We start from the raw sequence: 19912 nt of genomic DNA on the forward strand, positions 1-19912 counted from the left end.
TGCCACCCAACCATCTCATCCTCTGTCGTCCCCTTCTCCTCCTGTCTTCAGTCTTTCCCAGCATCAGGGGTTCTTTTAAGGAGCAGATCATTCCATGTGGGTGGTGGCGATAGAGCCAAGGAATGTGGTTGGAGGGGACCAGGAGTGGCGGCCCCACCTGAACCAGCAGAAGAGGCTCTGTTATTGGAGAAAGGGGGAAGGACATTGGGCAGGCAAAAATAGATACTCTAGAGTAAAACAGAAATTATTTTTACATGTAATAATTGCAGTAGTTCTATTGAAATCCTATCATGATCCCGAGCCAAACAATTTTCTGTAGTAACAGTGCGGTAACCATGCCTGAGATCAATAGGCTAGTCTGTCAAGGGCATTCTCTGGTTCCTCCCCACACTTAAGTTTGCTGCAGGAGACGGTTGGTGTTTTGCCTGATAGCCCTGGACCTGCTGCAGGACCAAGTGTGGGTTGCAAATGGAGAACAAACAAAACCGTCACAATATAATTTTGTGCTGGCTATCAACAGCTCAGCAGAAAAGAGATTTTCACATTCTCCTCAAATGTCATTTATATCTCTTCACGTAGATATTTGTGAAGTGATGACAACTGTCAATAATGATTCCTTCCTAATTCTCCAGTCATTTTGGCCATTGCAGAGTGACATTCCCTGGGAAACATTAGCATTTGGCTGATAGGTGTTAGAAGGCACTGTGGAGAATCAGTAGAAATTATGTCTTTTTTCCTCCAACTCAACTTAATGGGCAAAATCATCTTTGATAGTGGTTAATTATGCTCCATTTTTGTTTGTTTGTTTGTTTGCTTTGGTGGTAAACAAGAGTGTGTTATGCCCTTAAACTGAAATATCAAGAGTTGGGATTTCCTGGTGGTCCAATGGTTAAGACTTCACACTGACAATGCAGGGGTCTCGGGTTCCATCTCTGGTCAGGGAACTAATATCCCACATGCCTTGCACACAACTGAAGTATTAAAAAAAAACACATACACACACACACAAAAAAAAAACAAAATAAACAAGCAAACAAAACCCAGAAAATATCAAAAGTAGGGGGAATGTGTTCGGGAGATATTCCAGATATAGAACAGCAAGTTGGGTATGGGAAGTGATGGTTGAGGAGTAGGTATCCATCATGACTGGGACATGGCTTCTTATTATTATTTACTAATTGCAGTTTTCTATTGTTTGCCTGGAAGACTTAAAACAAAATGTCTATCCATTGAAAACAATCAGTTTATTTAACTGGGTTCTGATTAAGATTTGACTATTCATGTTTACATATGGGTAGAGTTTCGGTTCATTATCTGTGTTGCTCTTATGAAAAAAACAAAACAAAGTTATGTAGAGAGCCTTGTAAATAAAATCTCCCAGGCTAGCCCAAGCCCTGTTTCACTGCCCAACCAGAGTCTCAGTCCCAAAGAGAGTCTTTCTGTGAGGACCCTGCTGCCCGCCTCTCCCCCAGCTCTCCGTCCTCCTTACCCAGCATCCGGCGGAGTGTGTGCTCTTTTACGAGCTCACTTCCTGCTCCTCTTTGAGCTTCCTGTGTAGCAGAGCTCCTGCCTTTCAAGTCTCCCCCATTTGTTCCTAATGGTCTGTCTCTCTGGGGCTCTTCTGCATAACACTGCATTTCGATGACAGTAAAAGCAAAAATAAAGTAGAAAAAGGCATGCTATTCAGCTACTTGGTGTAACAGAATTTTGTGCTTCCTCTCTGAGACTTGCTGACTTATGACTGTTTAGAGCATGTCTAGAAATCGGGTATTTTCTCATCACTAGGTACTGTAGTATATTGAAGAAGAAAGCAAATCTGAAGCTTGAAAATTTAGAAGGCAGCAGCCTATCTTTGACCAAGAGTAATCACATTTTCTCCGTGTAACAGTCAGAATGTGTGTTTTCTCCTTCCCCTGAAATACTTGTGTAGTTATCAAAGTGGAAGCCTTCACATAAGGACTCTCAGTGTGTTAGTTGCTAAGTTGTGTCTGCCTCTTTTCGACTCTATGGACTGTAGCCCACCAGGCTCCTCTGTCCATGGGATTTCCCAGGCAAGAATACTGGAGTGGGTTGCCATCTCCTTCTCCAGGGGATCTTCCCAATCCAGGGATTGAACCTGGGTCTCACACATTACAAGCAGATTCTTTACCATCTGAACCACCAGGGAAGCCCAAGGACTCTGAAATGAGTCTTAAATACAACTTTGGAGACTTATAATAATTGCCCTTTGTACCTTTCAAAGGGAAAACCCAAGTTAGCCAATACAGTACAATCCAGCCAATTCATTTTGAACTGCAGTCATGGGGCTCACCCCTCCTCATAGAAAAGCTTTCTGGAGCTTTTGTTTCCAGCTTGGTGCCCCAGATAATTCTGAATAATATGTACAAGGCAGGAATGTGTACCTATTTGGTCAGTGCTGGCAGTAATTATGCAAAAAAATCCTTGTGTCAGAGGAAGAAACTCAAGATTTAGAAATTGTCAGTCTCTCAAATGGCAAGGGCTTAGAGGATGCCAAAAGAAGCAGGGACTCTGGGATGGGGGCCACAGCACACTGTGTCTCCCTGAATTTAATGATATATCTCAACCCTGCTGCTAAGCTGCTAAGTCACTTCAGTCATGTCCGACTCTGTGTGACCCCACAGACGGCAGCCCACCAGGCTCCCCCGTCCCTGGGATTCTCCAGGCAAGAATACTGGAATGGGTTGCCATTTCCTTCTCCAATGCATGAAAGTGAAAAGTTAAAATGAAGTCGCTCAGTTGTGTCCGACTCTTAGCGACCTCATGGACTGCAGCCTACCAGACTCCTCCGTCCATGGGATTTTCCAGGCAAGAGTACTGGAGTGGGGTGCCATTGCCTTCTCCGATATCTCAACCCATGTCCAACCAAATCAGTGGGCCTGTAAGTTTTTCCTCTTCCCTTGGAGCCTGTGGATGATCTGGCCTTTGTTCTGTTTTCCTAACATGGATCAGATAGCTCTGTCACATTGAACAGCGTGCTGCATAGACATTGAGCTTTCAATGTAGACTGTAGTCTCTGGCCCACAGCTGATGCTAGCATGGATTGTTTCAGTGCAGCGACCTAAGAACACCCTGTACTCTCCAACTTTGGCTACAGGGAGAAATGAACGTCAGAGTAAATGAAAATGCAATGACCTGACCGGGCTCTCTCCCAACAGCAGAGAAAGGGGCCTGGGTAGAGACCTGTTATAATCAGCTGTTTAATTTTGTTTGGAGAACCTAGACTTCTGACAGATGAACTTCTTTTTCCCTTGCATTCCTATTTATCTAAGAGTTGTGGTTGGGAAATGATCCAGGATTCACAAGGTCAAAAAGTGACCTGGTTCACATACTGGAGACTCTCCCATCCCTCTCCAAAGTTCTCCAGGCAGGTGGTCCTGTGCACTCTTGGAATGTCCACACCAAAACTGGTCACCCAAAGGACATATCAACTGCTTGAGGCTGGCTCTCAGAGATTCTAGCAGCCCCATCAAACACCTGTCTCATTTCCAGATAATCAGCTTCACTCTTGCCTGCTGCACTCTGCAGCTTGAAATCATTCAAATGTGCCTGATGAATGAACATCTTATTACAAGGCATTTGGAATTAAAGCATTAGTAAAACTAAAGCAATAATAAAACACTGGATTTTTGTAATAGCTTTCTTCATGAGAAAATACATTTTCACAAGCCTGCCCAGTTGTATTCGTTCTTTCATTATCCCCAGAGTAAAAGAATAAAGGAATGTAGCATAAATAGTCTTAGCTTTATCTATGAAAGTTTAAAAAAAAAAAAAAAGAGCTTAAGGAAGTACTTCCTCCTTCTCCCTAGTCCTCGGGTTCCCTAGTGTATAAATAATACATTTTTCCCTGCCTAAAACTCAGCCTCTAGGTTCTGCAGTTTGTGGTTTTGCTATTATCCAAATACGTACGGATTGACATCGAAGATAATCTTAGCAGACATGAAACAAGCACCTTTGTGATGCCTGCTCATTTTACACCCATTTCTGAGTAGGCTTCTTGTACAGACTTACTGGAGAACAATTTTGCTTTGTAATAACCTGCACAGTGCCCACCAGTTCCTATTGATTGAGGAGGTAGAGGCCAGTGGGTGGCCTGAGACTCAGTGCGTTTCCTTTTCTTGTGTTTTTCAGAAATCGAGGCGAAGGAAGCATGTGACTGGCTCCGCGCTGCTGGCTTCCCGCAGTACGCTCAGCTATACGAGGGTAGGTTGGGCTTTTCTTCTCTCTTTATAAAGAGAATAAATTCAAATTTTTTCCTGTGGTGCTTTTTGACTTGCAAGTCTTTTCTCAACCATTTTTTCCTGGCTTTCTCCTTCCCCCTGCCTTTGCAATGCCCAGGACATAAACTGATGCCAGTTTAGGAATTAGGGTCGCTTCCTGAGACTGCTTCACCTTCTGCCCTTCCCTGTTTCTCCTTTCTTTTCTTTTGCTTCTCACTTTCTGCTTCTCATGTCTTTACCACCAATCACAACTCTACCTTTTCCTTCCAGTGTTCTGCCAGCAGCAGTTTTTTTCTGCACTTCCTCCCTATCCTCTTACTTGTTTTTTTCATCACTGCTCTCAGTTTTCTTGAAAGTAAAATAAATGAATTTCTTAGAAATAACAAAGCTAATTTATCTTGAGATTTTTACCTCACATGAAAATGTTTAAGACGTGACATGAATCAGATGTTATTTTTCAGGGTTTTAAAAGTAAAATGTTTTTATTGCTAGCATCATACTTTGTTCCATTGATGTTTTCATTGACAGTTAATAAACTTATTCTCCTATATCTTACTAATATGCACTGCTCAGTCACTCAGTGATTTCCCACTCTTTGCAGCCCCATGGATTGTAACCCACCAGTCTCCTCTGTCCAAGAAATTTTCCAGGCAAGAATACTGGAGCAGATTGCCATGTCTTACTCCACAGGATCTTCCTGACCCAAGGCTAGAACCCACATCTCTTGTGTCTCCTGCATTAGCAGGTGGATTTTTTTTACCACCATGCCACCTGGGAAGCCCCATATCTTGTCTACACCTAAAGTTATAACCAACGCATCTCCTTCTTGGAGAGTCCTAATGTATAGTGAATTACTCAGGATCCCAGCACTGAGCGATGGCACACTCAGGACAATCTGTGGAGGCCTTATTCCTAAAAGCGTTCATGATGGAGGTGTGAGCAGGGCATAGGAGACCACAAGGAACAGTTCAGGAGCCCAAAGCTTGTAGCAGCCCAAAGCTTGTACCCTAGGCCCAAAGCCATAAACGGAAGGTGAGATGAACCCAGAAGGAGAGGGGATCTCAGAGTAGGCTTAGGAGTAGAGGACTCAGCTGTGATGACAGCTCCCCTGAAGAAGACCCAGGAGGGCAATGCCCTGATGTCACACTCCCTCCTCCCTCCATCTCCAGCTGGGGCTTCCCATTGGCCAAACAAAATAAGGCAGTGGACATGGACCCCACTGAACACCATCCACACAGCTGATCCTGGGCACAAACCGGGTTACAGAAGAGCAGAGCATGCATCTGTAGGGCTCAATAGAGCCTATCTAGTACACTGAACGATATAGTTTCTCATGGCATAAAATTCACATAGGATGGAAAGAATCAACAAAGTTAACTTTTACTCACTGGTGAATCACACCTACTCACCTAGAAGCTCAGTTTTCTATTTTAAAAAAGCCTACTTCTCTCTCTTAAATTCTTTGAGGATAAAAGAGAGCATATCTATGAGGGTGCTTTGAGGTCTAGAATTTCTGATAAAAACTTTCATAAAATCATAGCCTTTTAGACAAGAAAGAGGGTCTTACAGTTTTGGGCTAAGCAACCATTATTCCCACCCTCCACTACCGACACACTGATTATGAAAGAGAGGCCCAAAAAGGTTAAGTGATTTTTACAAGATTATGAGATGGAAGAGTCATAATTAAAATCCCAGTCATTCATATGCCTTTTATAAATGTAATAAAAATTAGAACAAATACTTCTACAGAAAAGTTACAAGTTTGGAACAGGATTTTTCTACAGAGACTTCTCTGGTGGACCAGTGGACCAGTGGTTACCAATCCACCTTCCAGTGCAGGGGACAAGGGTTCAGTCCCTGGTCCAGGAACTAAGATCCTACATGCAACTAAGCCTGTGACCACAACTGCTGAGCCTGTGCGCTCTGGAACCGTGTACCACAACCAGAGAGAAGCGTACTCACTGCAACTAAGACCCAACACAGCCAAAAATAAGTAAATAAAATATTTTTTTAAAAAAAGAAAAAGGTTTTGCTACAAAATAAAATACTTGAGACCATTGAGCTGCAGGTATTTTTGGAAACTTCAAAAAAGAAATCTGCCAAACTTCTATCCTGATCAGTATCTCATGAACTGATCAGGAGAGAAGTCAGCAACCTCCACCTTAGGTAGATGGTGAGAGTGTAGAAGTTCTCCATGCAGGCAAATGTCTATGATAACGATGAGCTATAACAGGTAAAGAATACACCTGCAATTCAGGAGACATAGGAGACTTGGGTTAAATCCCTGGACTGGGAAGATCTCCTGAAGGAGGAAAATGGCAATTCTCTCTAGTATTCTTGCCTGAAAAATCCCATGGACAGTGGGGTCATAAAGAATCAGATAAGGCTGAGCAACTGACGCATGCCTGGATAAAAATACAGGCATTTAGCAATCCTATCCAAGGTCAAGCACTTGGTTATTTTCATATTGCATGTTTTTTTGTATCCTTAAAAACATTTATTGGGGTTAAAGTAAGCATCCTGCTCTCTAAACATTACCAACACACCCGTCAGTGGAGAGTAACTGCAGTTAAGATTAGCCATGAGTACAGAAATGTGGTGGCCTGAAGATATCGTTGCTGATTCAGATAAAACAAGCCTCATAAACTCCGTTGTCTCTCTTTCAGATTCGCAATTTCCCATCAACATTGTGGCTGTCAAGAACGATCATGATTTTCTTGAAAAGGACCTTGTAGAACCTCTTTACAGGTAAATCATGTGAAATATTTTTGTTTCTTTCAATTGTTAAATGTCTATAATAGTTGTCACTGTATTAAGGGGTGAGTTCAACAACAATTCAGTAAGTCCTTATTGAATGCCTACTGTATGCCAGGCTATAAGTGTCTTACTGTGAGCATGATCAGTCCCTGGTTTCATGGAATTTGAGTTCTAGTATGAAGCTTCATGCATTGGAGGAGGAAATGGCAACCCACTCCAGTGTTCTTGCCTGGAGAATCCCAGGGATGGCGGGGCCTAGTGGGCTGCCATCTGTGGGGTCGCACAGAGTCGGACACGACTGAAGCAACTTAGCAGCAGCAGCAGCATGAAGCTTCAGACTACAGATTGAGTCAAAGAGATGGTGAGTGAGAGAAAAAGAGAGGAGAAGAAGATATTATCTCAGAGAGTGTTAAATTCTATTTTTAAAAATGTAAAACAAGCTGAGGCTATAGACAGTGATGGAGTGTGAGTGGATTATTGGGAGGAGGAAGCATGAGGGACCAGAATATGAGTGGTCAGAGAAGACGTTGTTAAACTCCATGAGTATGTCAAACTTAGCTGTATTTTTTAAGACAAATGATTATATCAGCAAACTGAAATATGTAAGCTCAAGTAATTATATCTGCTTTCAGAAATAATTTACACCTTCAGTATGTGATAGGTGATAAAAGGAGACAAAGATGTATATATGAATAATTCCCTCCCCTCAAAGAATATATAATCTGGTTGAAGAAATCTAATTGAAGAATTGATGCATAGATGAGCAAATAAAACAATTGTAATTTGAGTAATAATGAAAGATGCCAATGCAATCAAATATCTCTGAACAATTAAATGTGCATGTGAGGTCATGTGTGTCTGTAGGAAATTAGCTTGGAGGTTTTTTAACTAAAGCCCTGGAGAGAAGTCAGAGCTGGAAATAAATATTAGCTTCAGGAGGCGAGTCCTTTTTCCAAGGCTACAGAGCTAGTAATGGGCTGAACTGACCTTAAACAAGTTTTCGTCACTTGTAGTCCAATGTTTTTTCTCGTACATTCTGCATTTGACATACAAAAGATAGCAGTTTAAGAAGAAAGTAGTGATGAGGAAACTTGTCAAGATAGGAGAGACAAATGTATGTTAGAATATTGTGAAATAATCATAGGCTTGCTGATTCTTTAGACATAGATTTATATTTCTGTGTTCATAGCTGCTTTCTCTAGGGTTGCTATATGAAGAGAAAATAGAGTCGTGTTAGGAAATGGTCTCTGAATGTTCAAGGAAAGCATTGCTGTGGGTTTGCTTATGTGGGTGAAGAGAAGAGAACTAACTCTTCAAATCACAAATTGCAGGGATGGGCTATTTGAACTCGAAAACAAACAAGCACAAAATGCCATTTGTGAGCATTTATAAGAGGATTGGATAGTTTTGTTGTAATTCTTTAAAGGCAATGAATTGGAACAGCAGTGTTTTCTCCTCAGGATGTCTGATGCACACCCCAAGCCTTCATTCACCTCAGAACTATTCCACCAGCACCTCATCCTGAGTTTTCCCTCTGAGTTTTAACCAAGAGTATTTTTACTAATCGGTTGACATTTAAAAAAAAAAGATTGACTTATTTACTGGCTGTGCTAGGTCTTCATTGCTGCGTGGGCTTCTCTCTAACTGCAGCGAACGAGGGCTGCTCTTCGTTGCGGTGCGCGGGTTTCTCATTGCGGTGGCTTCTCTTGTTGAGGAACACAGGCTCAGGTGCTCGGGCTTCAGTAGTTCCAGCCTACGAGCTCAGTAGCTGTGGGTTGCGGGCTCTAGGGCACAGGCTCAGTAGTTGTGGTGCATGGGCTTAATTGCCCCAGCGTATGGGGTCTTCCCAGATCAGGGGTCAAACCCGTGTCCCTTGCATTGCAAGGTGGATTCTTAACAACTGGACCACCAGAGAAGCCACTTGACACTTTTAAAAGAAATATTTCTTATTGTTAATTGTATTGCATTAATTATCTTTCTCCCAATTGCATTTTCTTGCATACTTATAGATATTTACTTGATTGTCAAATTATGCCTTTTGTTGTTTTTCCCCCGGTTTCACTGAGATATAATTGACATATAGCACTGTTTATGTTTAAGGTTAGACTTACATACATGATGAAATGTTTATAATTGATTTAGTGAACATTTATCATCTCATATAGATATAAAATTAAAGAAGTAGGGGAAAAAAACGTGTTTTTCCTTGTGGTGAAAACTCTTAGGAATTACTTCCTTAACTTTCAGATACAAAACACACAGCAGTGTATATTATCTTTATCATTTTGTACTTTAGATCTCTATGACTGATTTATCTTATAACTGGAAGTCTGTACCTTTTGACCACTTTGATTTAGTTGCCCCTTCCTCCCACCTCAGGTTGCCAGAAATCTGATTTTTTTTCCTCTGTAAGTTTGTTTGTTTGTCTTTGAAATATTAGCCCTACAACACTATGTTAGTTCCTAGTATTCTATATTTCTATACACTTCAAAATGATCGCCATAGTAAGTTTGGTTGTCATCTATCACTATACAAAGATATTACATAATTATTAACTGTGTTCCCCACGCTGTACATTTTATACCGGTGACTCATTTATTTTGTAAATGAAGATTTGTACCCCTTTATCTCCCTCGCCTATTTCTCTCCTCCTTCCACCCCTCCCATCTGGCAACCTGTTTGCTTTCTGTATCTTTGACTCTGTTTCTATTTAGATGTATTTATTTATTTTGTGTTTTTAGGTTCCACATATAAATGAAATCTATGCAATTAAATTTTTAAATTCAATTTAAAATCATCTCAATGGAATTTTTAAATCTATATCTTCTTTGAGTCAAGGTGTTCTGTATATATCTAAAGTAAAATTCACTATTTTCAGTTCTTTGAGTTTTGACAAATGCCTACAGTCATGTAGTTACCACCACAACCAAGATATGAAACAGCTTTATCACCTAAACACTCCCTGGTTCTCCTTTGTCATCAACTTCTACCCCTGCTTCCAACTCCTGGCAACCACTGATCTGGTTTTTGTGCCCAGTGTTTTGCCTTTTCCAGAATGCTATGTAAGTGAAATCAAACATTATGCAGGCTTTTGAGTCTGGCTTCATTTTACTTAATACACCTAAGATTCATCTGTGCTGTGTGTATCAGTCACAGTCTTCCATTGTGTGGATATACTACTGCAGTTTGTCCATTCACCAAATGAATATTTGAGTTGTCACCACTTTGAGTGATTATATGGGCTTCCCTGGTGGCTCAGATGGTAAAGCGCCTGTCTGCAATGCAGGAGACCTGGGTTCAGTCCCTGGCTTGGGAAGATCACCTGGAGAAGGAAATGGCAGCCCACTCCAGTAGTCTTGCCTCGAAAATCCCATGAACAGAGGAGCCTGGTGGGCTACACAAGAGTCGGATACGACTGAGCGACTCCACTTTCTTTCTTTCTTTTCTTTCTTGGTGATTATATAGCCCTTATAAACATTCATATTCAAGTTTTTGTATAAACATAAGTTTTCATTTATTTTGAGTAATTTCTTAGGAATGGGGCTTTGGGATGTATTTGATAAGTATATTTTAACTTCATAAGAAACCCACCAAACATTTCCAAAGTGACCATACCATTTTGTATTACCACCAATGATGTATGAGAGTTTCTGTTGCTCCACACCTTTGTTAGTACTCTGTATTGTTTGGTTTTGTTTAGCTCTGTTTTTAAGCATTCTAATAAGTGTCTAGTGTTTCCTTGTCATGATTTAAACTTGCATGTTCTTAATGAGTAATGATGCTGAATGTCTTTTCTTGTGCTTCTTTGCCATTCATATATCTTCTTTTGTAAGATACATCTTCTTTTGTCTGTTCAAGTCTTTTGCCCATTTTAAAAATTTGGTTGTTTGTTTTTTTACTGAGTTTTGAAATGTGCTGCCAGCATGTAGCTTGTTTTTTCAATCTCTTAACAATGTCTTTCGAAGAAGTTTTAAGTTTTACTGGAGTCCAATTTATTCATTTTTTTCATGTTTTTAATGTCACACATAAAAAATATTACCTAACATAAGGTCACTATTTTCTCCTTTGTTTTTCTTCCAGAAATTTCAGTTTTGTGTTTTATGTGTAAGGTGATGATCCATTAATTTTTTATAAGGTACAAAGTATGGATCAAGATTCATACTTTTGCTTATCAGTATCCCATTGGTTGACCGCCATGTTGAAAAGCCTATACTTTCCTCATTGAATTGCCTTTCCACTTGTATTGTAAATCAATTGACCATATATGCATGGGTATGTTTCTAGACTTTCTATCCTGTTCCATTTATCCATGTGTCTATTCTTTTATCACTATGGCACTTGATTACTTAGCTTTGTGTATGTCTTGGAATCCAATAGTGTAAGTCCTCCAACTTCTTTGCCAGGATTATTTTGTCTTTTCTAGATCCTCTGCCTTTCCATATAAATTTAGAAACCATTCATGGATATCTGTTTTTAAAATCCTCTGGAGTATTGATTTGGATTGTGTTGACTCTACAGATCAATTTGGGGATAATTGATATCTTAACAGACAAGTCTTTTGATTCATAACACACAGTCCTATTTATTTAGGTCTCCTTTGATTTCTTTCTATTTAACCCTGACTTGTCATTTTCAGCATATGGGTAATATACATACTTGAAGGTACCTAAGAATTTCATGTTTTGAGGTGCTGGGTTTTTTTTTTATCATTTCAGTCTCCCATTATTCACTGCTAATATATATATATTGTTCATTTGTATTTTGCAGCCTTTCTAAAATTAGTCATTAGTTCTAGTAATTTATGCATAGATTCTTAAATTTATATTGTGAAATATAAATCAAAGATTACATTATAAACCAAGAATACAAATCTGTTACATATTTTTAACTCAGGATTTCAGGAGTGAACATTGCTTCTAAATGTGCAGTTCTGTTAATTTGATGATGTATGTGGCTGAGTGGGCCACACTTTAAGTGTCAAACATGTGGGTGATAAATCCTTATCTGCTCACTGCTGCATGTGATCTAAGGTCCCTTGACTAAGTTCTGGACTTTTCCATTAAAGTCTACTTAAAAAAAAACATACCTTTCAGACATGTTATAGATTAGCCAGTACAGGAATCATTTCAAGATATAAGGTTGTGAATAATAATAGCTGTCAGCCAGAAAAATCAGAAAGCCTTATATTGTAGAGGGCTTCCCAGGTGACACTAGTGGTAAAGAATCCATGTGCCAATGAAAGAGATGCAGGAGACATGGCTTCAATCCCTGAGTTGGGAAGATTCCCCAGAGAAGGAAATGGCAACCCACTCCAGTATTCTTGCCTGGAGAATTCCATGGACAGAGGAGCCTGGTGGGCTACAGTCCATGGGGTCACAAAGAGTCGGACACGACTGAGGGACTGAGCAGGGATGCAACAACACCAGATACCACAATGCCCTTGATAAGGGCTCAGCTTGCATTAGAGTGGCAGGAGGTTATCATTGGAGTAATTCTTTAGGCAGCTGTTTCATCCTTATTATGATATAAGGAAAGCGTTTGGCCGGCAGTGTGTGAGCTGAGATTCTCAGGGCATAGGAGCAGTGGATAGAGCAGAGGCCAAAGGAGTAGTCTCAGCAGGTGGATCAAAGGACGCCAATGGAATAGGAAGGCAGAGATGGAGGTAGGTTGGCTAAAGGAACACACACGGAATTTCCTTGCCTTCCTTATGAATTCCTTCAGGACACAGATTTCCTGAAAGCAGGCAGAAGGAAGACTTCCAGCCTGAGGGGAGTGACAGCACTTTTAAAATTTTGAGTTTGATGAGTGGTTAATTAGACACTCACCCACTTATATGGTATGTTATGATTGATGCCTAGAGAGAAGTAAGGGCTTGTGATTTTATTCGTTTTCTTCCTCGTGCACTGCAGACACAGTGATGGAGCTGGTCTCGTGTTTTATTTTTAAAACTTTTGTGGGCTCCACATTTCTCATGCGAATTTGAAATGCTGAGCCAATGCAGAATCCTAAAGGAAACAGGGAACCATAGCCAGAGGGCAGGTGGCTTCTGGCAGGTAGATAAACAGAGACCAGAGGTCTGAAGGTCTCCTACTGTAAATGTTACCCACAAGAACTTTATTCACCTTTGGTTTTCTGAAAGTTTCTCTCATGTTTGGACAGACAGTTAATGTCCTGCCAGACAATTAATGTCCTGGGTCCCCATTTATACTTTGAGAGTTGTTGAGTAGTATTAGCCTTTTATAGATTTATAAAAAATTTGTAGATGGTAGTAAGGACATTGCTGACAGGGAGGGCTCATGCTTGCCTGGGTACATGTGGGTGTGTGGCTCTCATTTTCAGGTCTTGCTGAAGACAGGACAGGTTTGCTGTCTTTAGTGAAGGGGTGAACCTCCAGAATGGTGATCGCCCCTTACCATTGCTTCTCAACTCTGCCAGCACCAGTGCACAGAAGGCGTCTGTAAATATCTGTTACTGCCAGTCAGAATAGTAGTGCAGTCTCTGCTATCTTAGCAACCACATTATAATTCTGTTTTGATGGTTTTTGATTGAATTTTTAATTGAAAAATAATTTCCCCTGTGAGTAATGAAAAGCTAATTGCAAATCTAAAATAGCTGGATGAGCTACTGGAAACTGTAACAGTATCAGAATATAGGCATAGCCAAGGTGTCGCAATACCTTGCTAGGTTTGTCACCTTTAAGGCAAACTGCAGCACATGAAAGCTCCCAAAGGAGACTTTCTAGAAGTAGCGTGTTCTGTTAGCATTTTGGTTTGGGGTATTTGTTCAGACTGCTGTTAATAACATAGAGCTTTGATGCCCAAGATGATCTCTGAATTTCTAATTTAATGTTAGATCTGCCTAACTTATGCTGTTAATAAATACTCATTATAGCATGTATAAAACAAAGAAATTCACCTTGCTCAGTGCTGTTTCGTGAAGATATGGAATTGACTAAGGTTACAGTTCATCTGTCACTGCCCTTTGCGTTTAAAAGAACAACTAATGGCAGTGTTATCATGCGGGACGAGGGAGACTGTGCCCGAGAGTGCCAACAAAAATGATTTTTACAGTTTACCTCCACACACAAAGGCACACCATTTGATCTGAGTAAATTAAATAACATTAATAATTTTAAATAATAGTGGTTTTTATGAAAATTGATAATATACTATTAAATTTCCTCTTAAAGAATATCATAAAATACAATATTTTGTATAATCTGTTTCTGTGCTGTGCTTAGTCGCTCAGTCATGTCCGACTCCTTGTGACCCCATGGACTGTAGCCCACCAGGCTCCTCTGTCCATGGGGATTCTCCAGCCTAGACTACTGGAGTGTGTAGCCTTTCCCTTCTCCAGGAGATCTTCTCAACTCAGGGATCGAACTCAGGTCTCTTGCATTGCAGGCAGATTCTTTACCATCTGAGCCACCAGGGAAGCTCATTTATGGCACATAATAATTTGTGACAATTACCTGAACTGAAACCACAGACAAATCATGGGGAGAAGGATATAGATGATTACATAATAATCACGGTCACTTCCACCTTTGAAATTCTAACTCTATAAGTTAAATACAAATCCCAGTAAGCAGTGATTTCATTTCTTCAAAACACAAAGTGTTGGAGAATTCCTTGGTAGTCCAGTGGTTAAGAATCTTCCTTCCAATGCAACAGATAGGTTCCACTCCATATCAAGGAACTAAGATCCCACATAGCTCAGGGCAACTAAGCCTGTGCATTGTAACTATGGGGCCCACACACTGTAGAGCCTGAGCTCCTCAAGAGAAGCCCTCGCGTCTGAGCAGCCAAAGCAGCCAAAGTATAAATAAATAAATAAGCCACAAAGTGCTTGGCAAGCACTCCTCTAAGCATTTTATAAATATTTACTCATTAAATTCCCATAATAATCGTATAAGATAGACTGTAATATCTATTCCCATCTTACAAATGAGGAAACAGAGGCACGGAGGTATGAAATAACTTGCCCATTTATGGCTCGTAAATAGCAGTGCTAGGATTCAAAGACACACAGGCTGCTTCTGGCATTTTCCAAAGAAAGCTTAGGTCTTTTTGTGAAACACGATTTGGAGTGTTTTTTGTTTTGTTTTTAATTTCTTCCTTTAAAGGTAATTCTTCCCAAGATGTCTATGTTGCCTTGTGATTTTTCCGAATTTAACTCGTAAGTCCCAAGGTTAGAAATTCTGATTGCATTTGTGCCATCATGGACCTCAACTTTTAAAAATAATAATAATTAGAGTAAGAGTTTAAAGCACACTCTGTTCTCTTGTGAAGAGTTCAGAACTGATTCACTGTGGAGAGTGGTGGCACTGTGTCATCTCTTCCTTAAGGTCACTTCATCAAGGCTGTGTCTTGAGGGCCTTACTTTGCTATGGAGACAAATAAGACAGAATTTTCACCTGAAGTGGTTCTCAGTCCGAGGTGGGGGCAGCGTTTGATCCTGTCTTCAGGCCTGGGAATATTTTTGCTTGTCACAACTGTGGTGATACTACTGGCATCTAATGGGTGGGGGCCAGACATGCGGCTCCCTCCCACAAGGCACAGTGTGCCCCCCAACAAGGAATTATCTGTCCCCAAATGCCCATAGTACCTAGGTGGAGAATTGAGTAAACCCTGACTCACGTGGACAAATGGTGTGATCGCTATAAGTACAGGTGCAGGAGAGCTAAGGGGGAGAGCGTTTTAGAAAAATGACCAGGAGAACTTCCTGGAAAAATGACCCTAAAAGGCCAGTAGGAATTACTCAGACAAGAACACATGAAATTTTGATGTGGTTATTTTGAACTTTCACTTTTGTTTCTTTTATTTGACTAATTAATGTGCAGAAAAGGCATCTTCATCCCCACCCCACTTTCCATCACAAACCTCACCCCAAGGTAGTCTATATAGAATGGGGGTGGCCAAGACAAGTACAGATATAGAAAGGTCAAAGGTAGGGATTTCATATATACGTGTATAAATTTATATTAAAAATTGATCTTTAAATTTTTTAATGGTCTCTTATATAAACTTTTCCAACCACCTATGCAAAATAACTTTAGGAAGAATACCCAAGAAGCTACAAAGTAGAATAGCAGGCTAAAGAAGGAGTTTATATCTCTCTCTATATATGTGTGTTTAGCTATTTGTATTGCATTATGTAAAAAACATTAGCAATATTTTTTTAAAATGACTTGCTTTGGCACATAAAAAATTGATGACCATGGCTATCATTTTGGGAGTGTTTACTATGTGCTGACTAGCATACTAAGTTCTTGACATTGACTTCATTTTATTCTTACCAGAACCTATGAATAACAGGTATTATTATTATTGCTGTTGTTGTTCGGAGTTCAGGGGCACCAGATTCCTCCAGGTTTGAGCAGCTGTGTGGTGGTGACGCCTTTCCTTGAGTCAGGAAACAGCCGAGGAGAGAGGCAAGAGGAGTCCAGTTGGAGGTGGGGGAAGGGGTGGTGAGCTGAGGTGCCTGGAGGTGCCAGTGAAGGCGTCGAGTGTGCAGCTGGGCATGTGGGGCTGGAGCTGGACAGGCCCTCAGCTTGAGACAGAAGTGCAATGTCATCCACGCACAAAAGGTATGAGGTCCTGAGAGTGAAACAGTAAAGGGAGGAGAAGACCGGGGCTGACCAAGGGGGACTCCACTTCTATAGGGCAGGCAGAGGGGGAGCCGAGAGATGCCCCTCGGCACCTGGGAGTGAGTGTTTCTTCCCCCCCAGTTCCCCCCAGGGTTTTGCTTTCTTTCAGTTTTCTCAGAAATCTCTGGTATGACCCTTGCTTCAACCCAGCCTAATTCTCACAGGAGAAATTTTATCTGGATTAGATGCAATTTTTGTGAAAAGTTAAAAAGCTAAGGAAGTTAAGAAGCTATACTTCTCTAGTACAGGCATACGTGAATTTAAACTTTGAAATCCACAAACTGAAGAAGTCCAAGAAAACCTGTTCTTTTGTTTTTGTGTGCTTAGTCGCTCAGTCGTGTCCGACTGCTTGTGACTCCATGGACTGTCACCTGCCAGGCTCCTCTGTACATGGAATTTTCCAGACAAGAATACTGGAGTGAGTTGCCATTTCCTCCTCCAGGGGATCTTCCCGACCCAGGGATGGAACTCACGTCTCTTGTGTCTCCTGCATTGGCAGGTGGATTCTTTATCACAAGTGCCACCTGTGAGGCCCCTATTCTTTTGTTTTAGCTCTTTATCTGTGGGCCACTGTGGCTGATGTCCTCGATCAGTTTGCGGAGGGAGCTTGCACTCTTCCCCAAAACTCTCATCATTAGAGGCTACTACTAATTTCAGATTATTTTCTGGGGATGTAATGTACAGCATGGTGATTATAGTTAACAATACTGTATTGCATATTTGAAAGTTGCTGAAAGAGTAGGTCTTAAGAATTCTCATCACAGGAAAAAAAGATAGTAACTATGTGTGATGATGGACGTTAAACTTATTATGATGATCATTTCAAGTATCAAATCATTATGTCATACACCTTAAACTTATCTGATGTTGTCTGTCAACTGTAAGTCAATTAAAAATATATATTATGCAACTCATACAGTGCCACATGTACATCCTCTCCCCCTTGAACGACATCATATAGCAAGATCAGTCCATGCTTTACCATCCCTCTCCCACACCTCCACTGATATCCAGGGCCAGTTTGTGGGGTTATGGGCCGGAAGAGGAGCCAGCATTTCTGCTGTCCCAGGACCACTTGCTAGAAGAACAGCCAGAGTGAACAGCTCAGCAAGGGGGAGGCATGGCCTCCCCTGGCTCAGCTGTGGCCTGATGACAGCCCTTTGTGACTTCCGGTGACACCTTTCTTTCCCCTCAGACACCAGAAAGCCGTCCCGCTGGATGGCCTGTGGTATTTGAAAAGCCTCGCCCTGGCCGAGAACACACCGGACACGTGTGTGTGGCAGAGGTCTCCACCCTGCTCTGCAGAGTCTGTTCTGTGAACCCCCAGACAGACAGGGGACCTTTCCCAGGCCCCGCAAGGAGGAGCCGCTGCTCCCAGGGACGCTCACCTCTGAGCCCTGGACCAGGTGACTTGTTCTCGACTGTCTCTGAGGGCCACGCCCAGGGCACTCCTCAGCAGACGGGGCTAGAGACCTTTCACCTCTGACCCTGGCGAGGAGGGTGAGAAGTTCAGGCTTCAGCTTTAATCAGAATGGCATGTCAGAGATGAACCCGCACCCCTGCCTGTTATTCCTCTTGAGCTTTTGGCAGGAGTATTAGAAAAATAGCCCAGGAAACTGACCATTAAGTCAGCACGGAAGACCTCATGAGCCGTCTAGAGTCTGGTGGTTTAAAGGTAAAATATGCATCTAAGAGGAGAAGGAAAGGGCGCCACTGCTCCCGTACATGTGCCAAGTGCAGAGGGCCTCTCTGTGTCTCCCCGGCTCTGTCACAGTGACCGAGTTGGACACCGCTCATACCGGGCCCCGACCACCTTCCCCATCTCCCTCTGGTCCCCACGCCCCCAGCAGGCACCCTGCCTGCCTTTCCCTCCTTCCCCTCCCGGGTGTCTCGTCAGCCAGGGCAGCCCGGGCACAGCTCGCTGCGCGCTGGCCCCACTGTCACGCGGGTTTAGCTGGGGAGGCGAGGGACGCCCCTCAGGCTGCACAGTGCTCACTGCTAGGAACCACATCTCGTTCGGTACGTCATGGGCTCCCGGTGCTCTGCGGCCATGTGCCGGGCAGGAATTCAATACATGTTTGTTAAATTGCATTGGAACCTGGAAGAAAATAACCTGTCAGTTCACAAATTATTTTAACGCTTCTACCTGTGAGAGGATATTGTGTGGCAATCAATTATTCATTTTCTCCTCAAATGCCCTAAATCTCTCTCCTCCAGAGCTACACTTCTTCACGGCAATCACTCACAGCTCAGCCCTCTACTCAGGCTTCTCTGAAGCTGCTGCCTGCAATGACTGCTAACCCAAGAGGCATATTTTATGTTATGTATCACTTACTCTTAAATATTTGATACAGTGAACCAACTGCTCCCTTCTCTGTGTAATGCTCCTTCTGTGGCTTCCAGGACCACTTTGAGCTGATTCCGTTGACCTCCCATGTCTCTGACTACACCTTCCCCCAGCCCAGCTCTTCCTGCTCCAGTCAGGCCTTTAGCATGGCAGTTTCCAGGGCACTGAATTCTCCCTGGAAGATTGGTTTAATGATTATGTATCCTCTGTGTATATCCTCTACTTGCTGATCATTCCGAAGTGGGTCTGGATGTCACAAGGCATCCCAACATGACCTCATGTCTCTTCCCTGAATCCCAGTTCCTGGCCCCTCCCTACTCCTTGGTTTTCTCTGTTAATTGACACAGGCACATTGACAAAAGCCTGAAACCCAGGAGTCACCCTCTATTTCTCCCCGGCCCCCACACTTCTATGTCAGTGGCCAAGTCCTCATCTGTTCCCACTCCCCTCTGCTCCTCTTTGCCATCTCTCACCTAAACTGTTAACTGTCTTCCATCTGTTCTTCTTCAGTTCCATCTCCATCCTGCCCCCAGTTTTGTCTCCGGCATGCAGTGGCATTACATTACTCTCCTAACTCCTTCAGTAGCTCCCCTTTGCTGCAGATTGCTCTAACATCTTCATTTTGGTTCTTCGTGATCTGACCCCTGCCCATCCCACCAGTGATTCCTGCTCACATCCTTGCACTTCCGAGACTAGAGAGCTCCAGTTAATGACTGCTGGCTTTGCCTGTAGTCCTTTTCATCTGGGCAGCAAATTTCTCTCCGTCCTTCATCGCCTTGCTTAAATACTGCCTCCTCTGGGAGGCTTTGTCTTTCTGTGTCCTGAGAGTTAATTGCTTTTCCTTTTGTTCATCATATTTATATCCCACTCAGGACTGTGAGATCCCCACGGGCAGGGACCATATCTGGTTCACCTCTGCAT

General features: G+C 42.1%; 1 protein-coding gene across 8 annotated transcripts in view; it reads left to right on the forward strand.

Moving 5' to 3' along the window:
• Positions 1-19912, forward strand: part of STARD13 (StAR related lipid transfer domain containing 13) — a 492819-nt gene that overhangs the window by 429859 nt on the left and 43048 nt on the right. For all 8 annotated transcript variants that reach the window (XM_070380429.1, XM_070380432.1, XM_070380430.1 and 5 more), the window contains 2 exons: positions 4150-4221; positions 6905-6986. In XM_070380429.1, coding sequence (XP_070236530.1) covers positions 4150-4221; positions 6905-6986 — 154 coding nt within the window. The remainder of the gene's footprint in view (positions 1-4149; positions 4222-6904; positions 6987-19912) is intronic.

The sequence above is a fragment of the Bos mutus genome, chromosome 12 (genome assembly GCF_027580195.1).
Source record: "Bos mutus isolate GX-2022 chromosome 12, NWIPB_WYAK_1.1, whole genome shotgun sequence".
In the NCBI taxonomy this organism is placed as follows: Eukaryota; Metazoa; Chordata; class Mammalia; order Artiodactyla; family Bovidae; genus Bos; species Bos mutus.